The sequence below is a fragment of the Leptonychotes weddellii genome, chromosome 9 (assembly GCF_054177405.1).
Source record: "Leptonychotes weddellii isolate Sample4059 chromosome 9, ASM5417740v2, whole genome shotgun sequence".
Taxonomy (NCBI): domain Eukaryota; kingdom Metazoa; phylum Chordata; class Mammalia; order Carnivora; family Phocidae; genus Leptonychotes; species Leptonychotes weddellii.
Genome location: NC_138377.1, coordinates 54,734,888 through 54,752,410, shown reverse-complemented (window position 1 = coordinate 54,752,410; position 17,523 = coordinate 54,734,888). Strand labels below are relative to the sequence as shown.

Sequence of the window (17,523 nt, the reverse complement as noted above, 5' to 3'; positions counted from 1 at the left end):
ACTCCCACAGGAGAGAGAACATATAGCTTGTGTTTAAAGCTGTACCCCAATCTTCTTGCAAAGTGCCTGTTATAAAATGTGCTCAATAAATATTTGTTGAATGGAAGAATGGATGTTAAGTTCCCACCTCTTTCTCTTGCACAGGCACTCAGTAAACAGCAAATGAATGAAATAATTTTAGAAAATAAAAAATGTAACATATCATTAGTAATCGTTATATGTCTGGCATAGCACCAAAAGGAAATACCATTGTAAAACACACTGGCGTAAGTGTAATTTCAATATAACTGCCTGATTTTCTTTTCCCAATGATGTAAATACTAAAATCCTTTGAAAGCATAAGTTCTCCCTTCTGGAGACATATTTATTATGAAAAGAAAACCCCAGAAAATTCTCTTTGAAATATGGCTTGTGAAAACTGGAATTTAAAACTTGAGTTTAAAACCATGTACATCCCAAGAAATCAGTCTCCCAAATGCGAACATGTTACATTACTAGATCAGTTTCAGGTTTATAGCAAAACTGAAAGGAAGGTACAGAGATGTCCCATGTATTCCCTGCCCCCACACATGCACAGCGTCCCCCATCATCAACATCTCCCACCAGAGTGGGACATTGTTACAACTGATGAACCTACATTGACACATTGTTGTCACCCAAAGACCATAGTTTCCCTTAGGTTTTACTTTGGGTGATATACTTTTTATGGGTTTGGACAAATGTATAGTGACATGTGCTATTGTTATAGTATCACACAGAATGTTTTCACTGCCCTATAAATCCTCTGTGCTCCACCTATTCACCCCTCCCCCTAACCCCTGGCAACCACTGATCTTTTTACTCACTAGACTTTTTTTTTTTAATAATTTTTAATTTGGGGCGCCTGGGTGGCTCAGTCGGTTGAGCGACTACCTTCGGCTCAGGTCATGATCCCAGGGTCCTGGGATCGAGTCCCACATCGGGCTCCAGGCTCTGCGGGGAGCCTGCTTCTCCCTCTCCCACTCCCCCTGCTTGTGTTCCCTCTCTCGCTGTGTTTCTCTCTGTCAAATAAATAAAATCTTTAAAAATAATAATAATAATAATTTTTAATTTACAGGAAAATTGAACCAATGATATGAAGAGTTCCCATACGTCCAACTCTCACACAGTTTTCCCTACTATTAACAGTTTATGTTAGAGTATTTATTTTAGTCAAAAAACCAATACTTATATGTTATCAACTAAATTCCATAGTTTATTCAGATTTTATTTTTTATCTATTTTCCATTCCATGATCTTATTCAGGATACCTTGTTACATTTAGCTATCCTTTCTCCTTAAGCTCCTCTTGGCTGTGATAGTTTCTCACATTTTTGTCAGTTTTGATGACCTTGAGAGTTTTGAGGAGAAATGGTCAGGTTTATTGAAGGATACTGCTCTATTGAAATTTGTCTGATGTTTTTCTCATGATTAGACCAAGGTTGTGGGTTTAAGGGAGAAAGATCACAGAGTCTAAGTGTCATTTTCATCAGATCATATTAATGGTACATACTATCAGCATGAGTTATCACTATTAATGTTGACCTTGATCACCTTGCTGAAGTATTTTTTGTCAAGTTTCTCCAATGTAGAAAAAAATTTTTTTTGGTTTGCCTTTTCCATACCACACTCTTCAGAGGGAAATCATTATGTGCAATCCTGATTTCTTAGTTGGTTGCATTTGATTATATAACCTTGTACGTTTACTTCTATTATGTTAGACATTGTATCTGTTTTAGTTTCATTACTTGTGAATGAGAAGGCTGAAATGCCACCTGTGTTGCCATGGTAAGAGTAAGAGAAGCATTGCTTACCAAGTGAAACCTAATGAAACACAAATGGCAAAGATCTGAAGTTAGCAGTTAGAAAATTAAGAACCCAAAGAAGTGATCAAGAGATAGACCAGCAGTTCTTAGAGCTTTTGGTTTCAGGATCAGAATTATTGAGGACCACCGGGAGCTTTTGCTAACCTATTACATTATTAAAAATTAAAACCAAGGAGGGGTGCCTGGGTGGCTCAGTCAGTTGTATCTGACTCTTGATTTTGGCCCAGGTCATGGTCTCAGGGTCTTGCGATCAATCCCAGAGTCAGGCTCCCTGCTCAGCTCAGAGTCTGTTTGTTGTTCTCCCCCTGTTCCTTGCTACCCCTCTCCCCTGCTCATGCTTGCTCTCTCCCTCTCTCTCTCTCTCAAAAGAAAAGAAGATAGTTGGATACTTACTTATGATACCATATATTCTTTTGATTGAAGTATATGAGAAAAATTTGTGGCCTCATACAGATATGTAATTGGAAAAGGGAAATATTTATTATTATTATTTAATTTAAATTCAATTAATTAACCTATAGTGTATTATTGGTTTCAGAAGTAGAGTTCAGTGGTTCATCAGTCTTATATAATACCCAGTGCTCATTACATCACGTACCCTCCTTAACGTCCATCACCCAGTTACCCCATCCTCCTACGGCCCTCCCGCAGCAACCCTTGGTTGGTTTCTTATAATTAAGAGTCTCCCTCTCTGATTTTGTCTTCTTTTATTTTTTCCTTCCTTCCCCTATGATCCTCTGTTTTGTTTCTTAAATTCCACGTATGAGTGAGATCATATGATAATTGTCTTTCTCTGATTGACTTATTTCACTTAGCATAATACACTCTAGTTCCATCCAGGTCATCACAAACGGCAAGATTTCACATTTTGATAGCTGAATATTCCATTGTATATACATGCCACATCTTCTTTATCCATTCATCTGTCGATGGACATTTCCATAGTCTGGCTATTGTGGACATTGCTGCTATAAACATTGGGGTGCAGGTTCCCCTTCAGATCACTACATTTGTATCTTTGGGGTAAATACCTAGTAGTGCAATTGCTGGGTCATAGGGTAGCTCTATTTTCAACTTTGTTTTTTTAAGATTTTATTTATTTATTTGACAGAGAGAGACACAGCGAAGAGGGAACACAAGCAGGGGGAGTGGGAGAGGGAGAAGTAGGCTTCCCGCTGAGCAGGGAGCCCGATGCGGGACTTGATCCCAGGACTCTGGGATCATGACCTGAGCCAAAGGCAGATGCCCAACAACTGAGCCACCCAGGCACTCCTACTTTCAACTTTTTGAGGAACCTCCATACTGTTTTCCAGAGTGGCTGCACCAGCTTGAATTCCCACCAATAGTGTAAGAGGGTTCCCAAAAAGGGGATTATTTTAATAGATTTTTCAGATAATTGTCAACAATACACTAAAACTAAACTAAAATCAACACGTGGTAGTTTCTTAAAGATTAGCTGCAATGTGGAACATGAAAGCATATCAGTAAACTTTTTGTATCTGTACATTAAACTCTTGCACTTTAAATGCATTTTCTACCTAGACATAATTTTGTAATATTATGCAATTGCTATGTGGAAAATAGCACTGAGTTATGCAGATACTTCAAATATCAATTTGAAGTTCAACAGTTCATTAAGCAATATAAATCTTTTTAAAAAATCACATACATTGGAAAATCTTTTAAGGATTGGATTCTATGTTCACCCCAGTGGATAAAAGTTTTCTAAATTCCTAATTTTCATTTGGAAGCTTGAATTTTATCCTTGGAAACCAACAGTGCCAACTGTTTTACTAAAAGGAACAGTCTCACTTTGTTTATTTGATTTTTGTGAAAATATTTGCCAGATATCCAACTCTGAATAATGTCAGCTTGTCCGTTCATTCCAGGAAAAATGCCATTCCTTGAATCACGCTGCTAGGTCAGATCACAACTCAATTGCACAGGTGTTTTTCCTTAAGACCACCACTGCACTTCAGTGTGCAGCTTTCGTGCTTGATGCTACTTCCCGTTTTGCCAAAGAAAATGTTAAAAAGATGTGTGCTCTCTACTTGGGATTTCATAAAGAATAATTTTTACTCCTTCATCAAGGATGTTTGTAAGTGAAATCAGCAGTGAAGAATGCAAAGAATATTAGTACACTTTGGTGCCACTGTCTTTATGCTCAAGTACCAAGCATTTTGACCATCACTGCTTTTAAACCATCAGTTCCAAAGTCAATGTATTTTGTACTCTCTTTCTGTTGTAATTTCATAGATTATGATTTAATTTTTAGAGAAAACAGGCAACATTCACACATAAGTCAAGAAGCATTAGAAGAAATATTATAGTGGCTCAGGTCATGATCTCAGGGTTGTGAGATCGAGCTCCGTGCTGGGCTTCGAGCCTGCTTAAGATTCTCTCTCTCCTCTGCCCCTCCCCTCTCCCTCCCCCCCCTCCAAAAAAAAAATAAAAAGAAGGGAGATAAGTAAACTATATCCTATATCCTGTCTCTCATTTAATTCATTACTAAGTTTTGATTGTACCTCCCAGCTATTTCAAATTTGTCCACACAGCCTCTGCCCTGTCTAAGCCACTATTATCTTACCTCAGCATCTGATTGATTTATTTCCTTCCCTTATTCCTATCCAATACATTTTCCACTAAGCATCCCAGTGATCTTTTTCAGATCTGATCTTAAAATTAATGTAATCTTAACAAGAATCTAATCATCTCTTCCTATAAACTTCCCAACTGGCAGCCCACTGCATTTTGATTTTAAAAAACTCCCTACCCAGCCCTGTGAGGTGTGGCCTTTGCCTATTTTACCAACCTCACCTCATGCCATTTTCAACCTTGAACACCAATGACCATCCACAGTGGTTTCTTAATTCCTCAAACATGAACACTCTAAGCACTTTCCTCCATCAAGAACTTTACATACTGTATTCCTTCAGCTTATAATATTCCTCCTTTCCCTCCTAGCTGGGCTAACTCCTACACACTTCTCAAGTCTTGCCTGAAATAGAGAGGCCTCACCTGACACTCCTCATCTTAATCAGGTCTTCATGCTTTATACTCCCATAACACCAACAGAAAGCATATCTCAAATTGTATAGTGAATTCTTAATATTTATCCCTCCACTTTTCTGTAAGCTCTATGCAAGCATAGGCTGTATCTGTTTTGTTTACCAATAAATCTCTTGAAACCAGCACAGTACCTAGTGCTGGTACATTAGATAGTTAACATACAAATGAATATGAGGGGGGACTTTTAACAAGAATAGATAAGAAATTACAACGGGATATTTAAAAATATTCATGGCGGGGCACCTGGGTGGCTCAGTCGTTAAGCGTCTGCCTTCGGCTCAGGTCATGGTCCCAGGGTCCTGGAATCGAGCCCCGCGTCGGGCTCTCTGTTTAGCGGGGAGCCTGCTTCTCCCTCTCCCACTCTGCCTGCTTGTGTTCCCTCTCTCACTGTCTCTCTCTGTCAAATAAATAAATAAAATATTAAAAAAAATAATAAAAAATAAAAATATTCATGGCTTCCATCCAAAACACATGCATGTTTTAAATAAAAATTTAGTTGTTTTAGTCCAAACACTTTTCAGCTGTATGTGCCAAACAAAACCAAGCGAAACAGCTTCAGTAAAAAGAGGAATGTATTGGTTCATGTAACTGAAACTCTAAGGATTAACACTGAACACATACAGATTCAGGCGTTTAAGTCATGTCAGCCTGAATCTTTCTATTTCAGCATTGCTTGTCCTCTATGTTGGTTCCCATCCCTGCTGCCCTGTTCCAGTCACACGTGGAAGGAGAAATGGCCCTAGAAAACTTAAGCTCATAGGCATAATAGAACTTTTAATTCCACAGGACAAAACTCCTTCCTGATAACTCCAATAAAAGTTCTGGCAATGCCCATCATGGCCTAGGTTTGTCCACATGTCCATCCCTGAACTAGGAGAATAGAATATTCTGATTGGTCACCTGAGCCATGTGGGCTGAATGGAGCAAAGGGGGTTTTTGAAGGGAAAGTTGGGAAGCTATTCCTTCAGAAAGGGGATGGATGGTGGGGAGACCAAAACAAAAGATACCCACTTTATACAGAAAAATTATCTTTAGAGGAACAATGTAGATTAAAAATAAAACTGCAGGGCGCCTGGGTGGCTCAGTTGGTTAAGCGACTGCCTTCGGCTCAGGTCATGATCCTGGAGTCTCGGGATCGAGTCCCGCATCGGACTCCCTGCTCAGTGGGGAGTCTTCTTCTCCCTCTGACCCTCTCTCCTCTCATGTTCTCTCTCACTCTCTATCTCTCAAATAAATAAATAAAATAAAATAAAAATAAAAATAAAAAGGGGCGCCTGGGTGGCTCAGTTGGTTAAGCGACTGCCTTCGGCTCAGGTCATGATCCTGGAGTCCCTGGATCGAGTCCCGCATCGGGCTCCCTGCTCAGCGGGGAGTCTGCTTCTCCCTCTGACCCTCCCCCCTCTCATGTGCTCTCTCTCTCAGTCTCTCTCTCTCAAATATATAAATAAAATCTTTAAAAAAATAAAAATAAATAAATAAAAATAAAACTGCATATAAACTATTTACTCTTGAGAAAAATCTTAGAGAAAAATAAAATTTCTCTACTTAAAAAAAAAATGGATATTGCCCACAGAAAAGAACATGATAATTTGAGCCATGAGACAGTGGAATAATAATAATAGCATAAGTAGGCTGACAGAAATGTCATCAAATTTATACTTGAACTAATCCCAGAATTAATTTCTGCAAATAGAGAATTAATACAAGACTGGGTCCTATGCCAGTGACCAGGCTATTTCAAGCACATTTAGGGGGTTTCATTCCTAAGCAGTTGAAATCATGGTCTCATATAATTGGTATAATCATAATTTGGTATCTGCTATTTGTCAGTGTAGGTCCCTAAAACCCCTTTAGTTTGAATGATTAAAATGTTTCCCCTGGGGGTGCCTGGGTAGCTGAGTCAGTTAAGCGTCTGCCTGTGGCTCAGGTCATGATCCCAGGGTCCTGAGATTGAGCTCTGCATCGGGCTCCCTGCTTAGCGGGGAGTCGGCTTCTCCCTCTCCCTCTGCCTGCCCTTCCCCCAGCTTGTACTCTCTCTCTCCGTCAAATAAATAAATAAATAAATAAATAAAATCTTTTTAAAAATAAATAAAAAAATAAAATGTTTACCTTGATTTGAGTACTAGCTGTTAGTTGTAGCCTCTGGTGTTCTGCCTTTGTTTTTCCAGCTACCAGTATCTGGCCAGGGTCAATCAGTAGGGACAAGGTTTGTGGATTGTACATTGATATCTCAGCTCCACCATGTGGTGACAATTGGAATTAAGTTTGCCTCCCCTTGGAGGCAGGATCTCCTGATTAAAAACAAACACAAGGAACATGAGGGTGAAACAGAGTAAAAAAAAAAAAATGGACTTCTAGCTGCATCTGAACATCTACTTTATTCCAGACAAAGATGAAATTGAAAATTATACAAATGGAAGTTTTAATATTTTCTTCCTGTCCTCCAGGATATACTCCCTGATACCCACGCCCCACTGTGGAGACCAGTGACCTAGAGAAATCCTTACACATAAGGCCCAAAAGATACATACAGCAATTTCATTGAGGCAACTGTTTTTAATAACAAAAAATTTTGAAGCAACCTAAATGTCCATTAACAGGTAAATGATAAATTTTTAAATATTCATTCAATGGAATATATGTAGTCAATGGAATACCTTATAGCAGGTTAAAATAACTGGATTGGAGCTAGCCATATCACAGAGGATAAATATCACAATATTGATGAGGAAAAAGGAAGTTGTAGGATGATGTGTAGTGTATTACTTTAAAATATGAGCACTTTAAAACATGTTAGATAATCTTATATATTATTTATGGATACATACATATACAAAAATAGTATGTACACGTGGATGGCCATCAAAAGCACCAAAGTTAGGATAATGGTTCTTTTGGAAAGGGAAGGGGAGACTTGGGATTGAGGAGGGGTCTGGAGCAAATGTAATATATAAGATTTGAGAAAGCTTAGAGATGGGTACCGTGTTATACATATAATATGCTGAATAACTTACTATGTGTTTAAATTATAATGTAATATTAAAATATTCAATAAAAAGATTTTAAAAATTTTATTTATTTGAGAGAGAGAGAGAGTGACAGCGAGAGACTGCCAGCTGGGGGAAGAGAGAGGGACAAGTGCAGTCTGTGCTGAGCGCAGAGTCTGACACGGGGCTCAATCTCCGGACCCTGAGATCATGACCTGAGCCGAAATCAAGAGGTGGATGCTTAATCGACTGAACCACCCAGGTGCCCCACAATAAAAAGATTTTAAAAAGTTACCCCAAAGAAGATATGGGAGGAAGACTAGAAGGATAAAGTCAAAATTATTTTATGTCTACTGTATACCAAAGCAAACCTAATAGGAAATGAAGTGGTATAAAATTATCTATTTAAATACTAAAATGACCAAGAATTATGACAGGCATTCCATTAGAGAGAATGAGCTAAGAGCTAAAATCTTCAAAAAACGAGGGGGTGGGGTTTGACCTTGAGGGTATGCAGATGATAGCCACAAGTAGAGATACTATTTGGTATCCTGATGAAAAGCTGGGGGTTTTTAGGGAGAGGAGAGGACGGATCATCCGGAAGGAACAAGGAGGACAAAGAGCATATCTACTCCATGACAAGGCTCAGTTGGAGCAGGGGTGCAAAGGAAGTAGGGTCTTAGGGGAGAGCCCTGTTTCCTTTAGAACAAGAAAGTTAAGGGTCTGTTCAGAGGAGAGGATGAAGAAAGAGTGGATTTTGCTGATGACAATAAATGAATAAGTATGAAAGGATTAATGAAAAGTGAGACTTAGGATGTATCTAATGATTGTGTAAAGGCCTATGTAAAAGGCAAATTGCTACCTAAATGTAAAATATCATTATTATCTCTTTAACTGCCTTGATTGAGGAAACCTCATTCTGCTTTCCTAGCTTTCTTTACATTAATTTGTCCTTTCTAAATGGACAATATTCTTGTCCAGCCTTATTAATTTTTCTTTATTATAGTTCCTCTTATATTCCCTACACATCTTTTCTAAAATCTCTTTGGGGAGTGGGGAGAGAAACTCTCCTTTTAAGCAAAACACCATCATGTAACTCTAATTGCATAATGTCCTATTATTCTGTCTGCCTTAAACCCAAATGTAACAATGACCAGAACTTTAGAGCTGGAGGAGAACTTTAAGATAACCTAATACAACCTTCTCATTTTACAACTGACCAGAGATTATGTGGTTTGCCAGATTTAATTGGTTGGTGACTAGCAGAAGCAGGGCTAGAATCCATGCCCCCTCTCCAACTTCCGTTTTTTTCTTTGAACAGCAGAAACAGAAAGCACCTGCTAGAGGGGCACTGTATGCTGGTGGGTAAGTACAGGCTCTGATGGCCAACTCTCCAAGTTCAAACTGTAAGTCTGCTACTTATTAGCTGTGTGACATTGGCCACACAATCTAACTGCTCTGTGCCTCAGTTCCCTCCTCTACAAGATGGAAGGCATAACTGTATCTCCTTCATAAAGTTGTTACAATGATTAAATGAATTAATGCATGGAAAGAGTGACCAGAAATCTAAGCTATTGTTTCTATTTAACACACACTCTCCTAGCTGCTGATAGAACAGAGATGAACAGAGGCCAGGGATTTTTTTTTTAAGATTTTATTTTTATTTATTTATTTATTTAAAAGATTTTATTTATTTATTTATTTGACAGAGAGAGACACAGCGAGAGAGGGAACACAAGCAGGGGGAGTGGGAGAGGGAGAAGCAGGCTTCCCGCGGAGCAGGGAGCCCGATGCGGGGCTCGATCCCAGGACCCTGGGATCATGACCTGAGCCGAAGGCAGACACTTAACGACTGAGCCACCCAGGCGCCCCAAGATTTTATTTTTTAAAGTTATCTCTACACCCGACATGGGGCTCGAACTCACAACCCCGAGATCAATAGTATCCTGCTCTACCTCCTCAGCCGGCCAGGCCAGGGATTTTATCCACAGCTGTTTTTGTTTGGTCTGGGGTTTAAGAAACCAAACCAAACCAAACCAAACCAAACCATCACCACCACCACCAACAAAAAACACACCTGAGAAAATGTTTACAAATCTGGATAGTTCACATAGAGCTCTAAATACCTAGTGTCTCTCAAAAATTGGAGGGTCCAGCATCTAAGCCAGAATTCTGATATCATAACAATTGGCTGGAGCTAAAACAGCTGCCCCTTTTTAGTCCACACCACTTACATAATGTGCATGTATGTACTAGCACCCTTCCAGCTATCTTTTAACTTTACCTGCCTTTACTGTATGCCTTTGAAATCTCATCCCAGACTAAGACAGTGTCTGTTCTCAAGGAACTCACAATCCAATAGGTGAGATGCAGCCGCTAAAAAATTCACAATACAGTATGATAGAAAACAAATACAAAGTTGCAGAGTACAAAATACAGCAGCAGTCTGAAGGAACACCAGTGCCTACTGAATGGTGGGGGTGCTGGGTTGGTGATGCATGTTGTCAAGAAAGTGGCTTTGAAAAAGAAAAAGAGTAGAAGAGGATTGCAGAGAGAACAAGGTGTGCAAAGACATTGGAATGGGAAACAGTTTTGTGTGTTTAGCAACTGAAGACTTCAGTTTTGGAGAACATAGTAAGAAGAAGAGAAGTAGGCTGACACTAGATAATAAAAGCCCCTTAATTTGGATTTAACCCTGTAGAAATGGGTAGAACTTGAAATGGTTTCTGTCATTAAATTCTAAATCTAAATTTAATGCAATTATGCCTTGATACCCTTACCATTCTCCTTGAAATGTCTTTGGACCTTGTTGGAGAAATAAATGCTGTACAATCCACAATATTCTATGAGATATTTTAATAGCAAACTGCCACTTCAAGAAGAAGCTCTGCCTTCTGAAGAGTGGCTAAAATACAGTTTTTAGATTTGTCTGCAAATTAAGTTTCCTTATCTGTAAAATGGGGATAATAATAGTACCTACCTCAGAGCTATTAAATTGAGAATTAAACTCATTATGATTCATGTAAAGAGCTTACCAAGGTATCTGATACAGGGTAAAAGTAGTCAGTTAATATGAGTTATAATGTATTATGATACTTACTGAGTCTTCCTTGTCTATTTTACCTATCATTGAGAAAATCTAACATTTCATTGAGTCAAATATGTATTTTTCATCGAAAACTGAAGTTAAGGGCACCCGGGTGGCTCAATCTATGTCTGCCTTTGGCTCAAGTCATGATCCCTGGGTTCTGGGATGGAGTCCCCTATAGGCTCCCTGCTCAGCAAGGACTCTGCTTCTCCTTCTGCCCCTCCCCCCCGCTCGTGCTCGCTCTCGCAAAAATAAATAAATAAAATCTTAAAAAGAAAGAAAGAAAGTTGAAGTTAAATCAAGCCTGGTGGCATCTTCATTCTGTCTGTAATAAAAAATGAATGCAAAAAATACTAGATGAAAATGCCAAGATAAAACTTCCTTCCCCTCTATATTATTGGTTGCAAATGTTTCAAGAACGACTTAAAGATTTTTCTTCAACATAGAAAGTGCAAGTTATCGTCCGCAGTTATTAATTAAATATAATAGCTTATTAGTGGTATAATTAAGGTGCTTAGGTAGAAGTTTCTCCAGTTCCTCCAGGCTCATCGAGGAGGAAAACCCTCAGGCAAAAGACCTTTTCATATCTGACAGTAACATCTTGGATAGCCAGGGAGCTCGGACAATCATTTGGCGGGAAAAGAATAAATAGAGACCAAATTCACACAATCTGTTTCTGTTTAGTTTATAAACTGCGATCGAGTCTGTCAGGTTTTGTGCATTGTGGGACTTGAAGTCCACAAGCAAGAAATGAACAGGGCTGTCAAAGCTTGGAAGGCGGCAGCCCCTGCAGGTCTGAGCAGTAAGGACTACGACTCCCGACACACATTGCAAGGCCGCGCCGTAATTACGGGCAACCAACCATACCCGAGCAGGGCAAGCCCCAGCCCCCCGGCTCGTAGGACTGCCTCCACCAATGGCAGAGCTCCCAGCGCAGAGCCTGCGGGTTAGGTTGTGAGGCTCGGGCCGGGGGCGGGGAGGAGCTGAGGGGGTTCAGAACGCGCTCGGCCGCTGGGTGGGTCGGGGCGTTCGGCGCGCCCTTCATTGAAGCGGCGGTGGCTGGGCTGGGCGCCGGGAGTGGGAAGCGACGGCGCGGCTGGAAAATGCCAGTCCATTCCCGAGGGGATAAGAAGGAAACGAACCATCACGATGAGATGGAGGTGGACTACGCCGAAAACGAGGGGAGCAGCTCAGAGGACGAGGACACGGAAAGCTCCTCGGTCTCCGAGGATGGAGATAGCTCAGGTGTGCAACCCACCGGGGCCGGGACCCTGAGTCCTCGCGCCGGGCGCACGCCAGGCCGCTCTCCGCACGCCGGGCAGCTGCGTCCTGCTGGGAGTGCGGGGCGGGGAAGAGAGGAAAGGGGCGGAGACTGGCTCCCGGCCCTCGGCAGCACCCGGACTCGTCGTGGGGCGCTGCCTGGCTCCAGGCAGGTCCCTGCTGGCGGGGCGGGACCCGGCGCGGGCCTGGGCTCGCCCAGCTCCCGGACGCCGCGCGGTCCTGCTCGCCGTCGGACCCGCCCTGGGGACCTCCGGGCAGTGCCCGGGGCTTTGGACCAAAGCCGGAATGCCCCAACTTGTTTAGGAGACCTCGGAAATAACTCTTAGCCCCAGACCAATGACTTCTTTCCTTATTTTTATCTTTCCAACCCCTCTCAACATGGGTGGGTTGTCAGGGCCGAGGTTAGATTTGTGCCGGCTCTTGGCTGGTTTAGAATTTGTTAATCTCAGTTTCCAAGTCAGCCTGTCAGTCAGCGCTTGACATCAGCGCTCCTGCGGGGGCTGACTTGTAGCTGTCCCATTTACAGTATCTCTCTGAACTTTGCAAGACTGAGAAGAGCGCAACATCAGGGGTGATTTTGGATCTTCATATGCATATAAATTGGCTGATTTGGGGGAGCTCTGAAATTTTCCGAATCTTTTCTAATTTTGGGCTCTTTCAGGTTTTTGGGGTTGGAGGGCAGATTAACATCATAGGTCAATTCTGCAAACTTTTAGGATGGTTATTTAAAAAAGAAATGGAATATGTGATTGCCTGGATTCTTTTTCTTTTATTCCATATGATGAGGATGAAACTTAAACTTCTTTGTCTTGGCCTGATTTTGGCCATGTAAAGCAAGGATTTGATGACAGTCTGTTATTGCCCTGATACACTCTTTTTCAGGTTTCTCTTTCAAAGCAAACCTTCATGGAAGTATGTAATTTCAATCAATAAATTAGCCATCCCCAAATAGGCATTTATGAGTGATTTTCTTGAGCTGCACTGGGCACCAGTCAGTGTGAGGTATAAATAAATAGTTATGATCTGATCTCAATTAAACAGCTGTCATAAATCAGTACTTGAGTAAACTACCAAATGAATACTTAACTGTAAACAATGCTATAGGATTTCAGAGACAGAGAAAATCTTTTCAGAATAGGGTGGCCAGCAAAGGCTAGTTGAAAAAGGTGGGATTATTTTAATTATCTTGAAGAATGGCTAGAATTTGGGTTGGGGTGGTATGTTGGATTGGGAGGAATATAAGAAAAGCAAAGGCTAGAGTTTAGGCTTATTCAAAAGAGTGAGAAACCAGTTTTGTTGGGAGAAGGATTTGAGCTAGAAAAGGAAAAGAAGGTATAGATGTGAAAGATTTTAAAAAAGCACAAAACAAGATTGATGTATGCAAGTTTATTAGGAGTGAAGGTAAGAGGAAAACCCCAGATACAAGGTGAATGGAAATAGCCTGAATAGAAATAGAAAAGTGAAAGATTTGAGATGAAGATGGAAGTTAGAATATTCCAGACATGTTGCTTTTGAGGTGATGGTGGTATATTTAAGTCAGGGTGTCAACTGACAGATGGAAATATGGCATTGGAACCTGCCTGGGATAGGAAGCATAACTTGGAAGTCATCTGCCTAGCCATGAAAGCAGGTGCGATTTCGTAAGTGAGCAATACAGAGAAAGAACATCTAGGCTGTATGTGAATATATTTTCTAGATCTGTAAAATGCTTGCTCTTCAAGTGTTGTTTTTTGATGGGAGCTAGGATCTCACAAAATGACATCAGTTTGTTAATTTTTATGCTGACTTTTGTGATTTTTCACTGATTTTTATTCCATCCCAGAAAATAATGGACAACTTAATTTTGAAGAATGTAATAATAATTTGAACTACAAAAGTCAGGTTTTTTAAACGCAAAGACATTAAATAAATGATGCAGTTTTGCTTCTTGGGAAAGCATTTCTTTTCTGCCATATGTCTTTCATGTTAAACTTCCACAGTTTTATTCTTCTCAAACCTTGGTACTGAGCAGGTCCTAAAGCTACAAAACAAAATAAAACAAAACACTCTACTATTCAGAGATACTGGGAAGTGAGTCATCTTGAGGGACCAAGTTTTAAATAGCCAAAAACTAAGCTATTAAGAGCCAGAAATAATTTTAATCTGTTTTGGGAAAGTTAAAAAAATAATGAACCCTATAGTTCCTTGCTGTATGAAAATAACTGAACATAATTTAACTCTTTCTCATAGTTTGACCTTTATTTGATGCAGATCAAGATGCAGATCATCTTGTGCTTCACTTAATCTGAAGTGTTGAATATATGTGATGTAAAAATAGAAGATATGGAAAATAGGAGAGAGCTGGTAATTAACAGTTGCTTTCCTTCAAAAGTTTGCTTGTTTTTCTCTTCATTTTCCTTTTTCTCACTTACTGACAGTAATTTGGGGGAGAGGGAATAATGAGAATATGAGTAGGAGACCAAGATATCTTGTGGAAAACAGAATGAGATTAGTTTTCTTCTTTATGTGACTGGCAAATTAGTCATGTAAGCAGTTCTGAAATAAGAATTCCAAAAGTGTTTTTGAGCAATGTCCTTTAATGGACATAATCATTTTAGTGCTTAAGTTCTGTTGAGTTGATGAAAAATAAACCAAAAGTGGATTAATTACTTCATATAGTATAGTTTGATGTCAGCCCTTTAAGATGATTTAAAAATGAATAAAAATAAGAAGGTCTAGAGATTGCTATAGCTTTAATTCTCATTTGTATTTTACGTTAAAACCTGCAGTGGAAGTTACTTTGGGTAAATGTTTATTTTTTCTTAAGGCTTAATATAGGTCTTGCATATCTAACTTCATATTATAGTTTGGTGTGTGTTTTTTGTTTTGTTTTGTTTTTTACCATTTTAATTAACATTCAGATAACTTGGAACATAAAATTAATTTTTTCTTTGCTCTTTGCCTTTTATTAACAGAAATGGATGATGAAGACTGTGAAAGAAGAAGAATGGAATGTTTAGATGAAATGTCCAATCTAGAAAAACAGTTTACCGATCTCAAGGATCAGTAAGTAGTAATGTCAGAAGGTCATTGTCACTGAATCTCAATCATGTCACATGTATATTAGCACAAGAGAAATTATATTCATTCTGAAGTATTTTCCTTTTTGTATTTTATGGGACTGACTGATCTGAAAGAGGCTTCAACTGTGGTTTGCCTGCTGAAGACCTCATTAACTCAACTAAGGGTTTTGAGGCAGGTTTTTTGGGGGGTATAAAAACATTTCTATATGGATGTTGGTAATTAAAATGTTTTCCCTGGGTTGTTGCACCCTTGGTTCTAATCTGCTTCATTCATTTCTTTGTTAAGTAACTGGGTAAAGATAGCATTTTTTAAAATTTTAGAGTAAGAAAATATTTCCCAAAAATGGCATAGTGAATTTTGTTTATATCAACATTGGATAGTACATACATGTTTTCACATTATTTAGTTTGCTTCTTGCAGCAACTCTGTAAGGTTGGAAGATAACCTTATCTCCATTTTACCTGTGAGAAAATTGATGCTCAGAGGAGTGAAGTGATTTGCCCATAGTTCATCTGGAAGTGATAAACTAAGCCAGGCCTTCTGCCTCCTAGTACTATGGCGTTCCTTCCACTAAGGCACAGTACTTTGGAGGAAATATAGTGGAGTAGAAAAAGCATAGGCTCTGAATCCAGGCCTTCTTCACAGATTAAAAAGGTATAATAATAGCTTTTTTATTATTAACCGTAAGGATTGTATGAGCAGTATGTGAAATTCTTAGTTTTGGCTGGTACATAGCGGGTGCTTATTAGATACTCTTTTCTCCCCCTCTTCATAAAACCCGAACTCTTATGAGCAGCTGCTTACACAAGAATGGGCCCCAGTGATTTGAGAAAACAGAATAGATGCAGATGCAGATAAAAAAAAAATCTTAAAGGTGAGCTTTTACTTTGAATCTTGCTGGCAAGGTCATGGGGCATAGCTACATATTAAGAATTGTAAATGAAAGAAACTTCTGAAAGTATGGACACCCTAATTTATTCAGAAGCTGGCTCTTCATAAATTCTTCATAATTTTGCTGCTTATTCTGTTCTCCTACTTCTTCCCTAGAGAGGCCCAAGGAAGAGATGAAGACATGTTTAATATATGGAATTGCTAGGCTAAAAGGGGACAGATTTGTTTACTAAATGAATCCTGTTTATGCCACTTCTGGTCTTAACTTTCATTGGTATGAGAGGTGAATATATAAATGTTTCAAGCTACTGCAACAAAGTAATATAAATAATCCAAAGTTTAAAATTTTGGCTTTAAAAAACATGGTATCTTTTTTTTTATTCTAAAGATGTACATTATTAATTTTAAATTAAAATTAGTTTGGATCCCCAAAGGATCCATTATTTGGGCAGCGTGGAGAGTTCATCCAGGATCATTCTGAAAAAGAGGAAGCAAATTTGTGCTTTTGTATTTTAGTACAGGTAAGCCCTGAAGGAATAATTCTCATACAATTAATTAAGATATGCCTATTGAGCTTTTAAAGTATATTTTATGGTTTCCCAAGAAATGAAAATTACTGTATAGTTCTAGTATAAGATACTACCAAGGAACACTTTGCAGCTAGTCACTCGTTAAGCCTAATCTTGTTCATCATGGGGCTGGCAGTTGCCTTGATTTTTGCTTTTTCATGGCTCATTATGACCACAAGCCAGGTCCCCCCACCAGCCTCATTCATCTCAGGAAGTATTAAAAGTAGACCCATTACCACTGTTAATAGGATTATTTCTCAAGGAATTGGTATTCAGAAATACATGTTAGAAATAATTAATCTTTGCACCAGGTTTATAATTATCTTTTCATCTGCCCCACTTGCCTCATTGCTGTTTTTATTCTGTTGTACTGTATATCTCTGTAAGCTGTCTCAAATCCTCTTTAGAAGAGGTGGGAAATATAACAATAATAATAATAATAAAAAAACCCAAGAAGTTATCCTGCTTCAACAACAACAACAAGTTATCCTGCTTCTCCTGTTCTAGCACCATAGGGCATAATAGCACTCCTTTCTTTTTTTTTTTTTTTTAAAGATTTTATTTATTTATTTGAGAGAGAGAGAATGAGAGAGAGCAAGCACATGAGAGGGGGGAGGGTCAGAGGGAGAAGCAGACTCCCTGCCGAGCAGGGAGCCCGATGCGGGACTCGATCCAGGGACTCCAGGATCATGACCTGAGCCGAAGGCAGTCGCTTAACCAACTGAGCCACC

General features: G+C 39.4%; 1 protein-coding gene across 3 annotated transcripts in view; it reads left to right on the top strand.

Moving 5' to 3' along the window:
* Window positions 1-11,954: 11,954 nt before the first annotated feature.
* The window catches only part of BRMS1L (BRMS1 like transcriptional repressor), a 31,175-nt gene continuing 25,606 nt past the window's right edge, over window positions 11,955-17,523 (top strand). Inside the window, exons 1-3 of one of the 3 annotated variants that reach the window (XM_081830619.1) lie at window positions 12,112-12,233; window positions 14,520-14,612; window positions 15,224-15,314. In XM_081830619.1, the coding sequence (XP_081686745.1) occupies window positions 15,226-15,314 (89 nt within the window). In that variant the 5' untranslated portion in view covers window positions 12,112-12,233; window positions 14,520-14,612; window positions 15,224-15,225. Of the gene's footprint in view, window positions 12,234-14,519; window positions 14,613-15,223; window positions 15,315-17,523 lie in introns of all 3 variants that reach the window. The other 2 variants (XM_081830618.1, XM_006732207.3) reach the window with 2 other exon arrangements.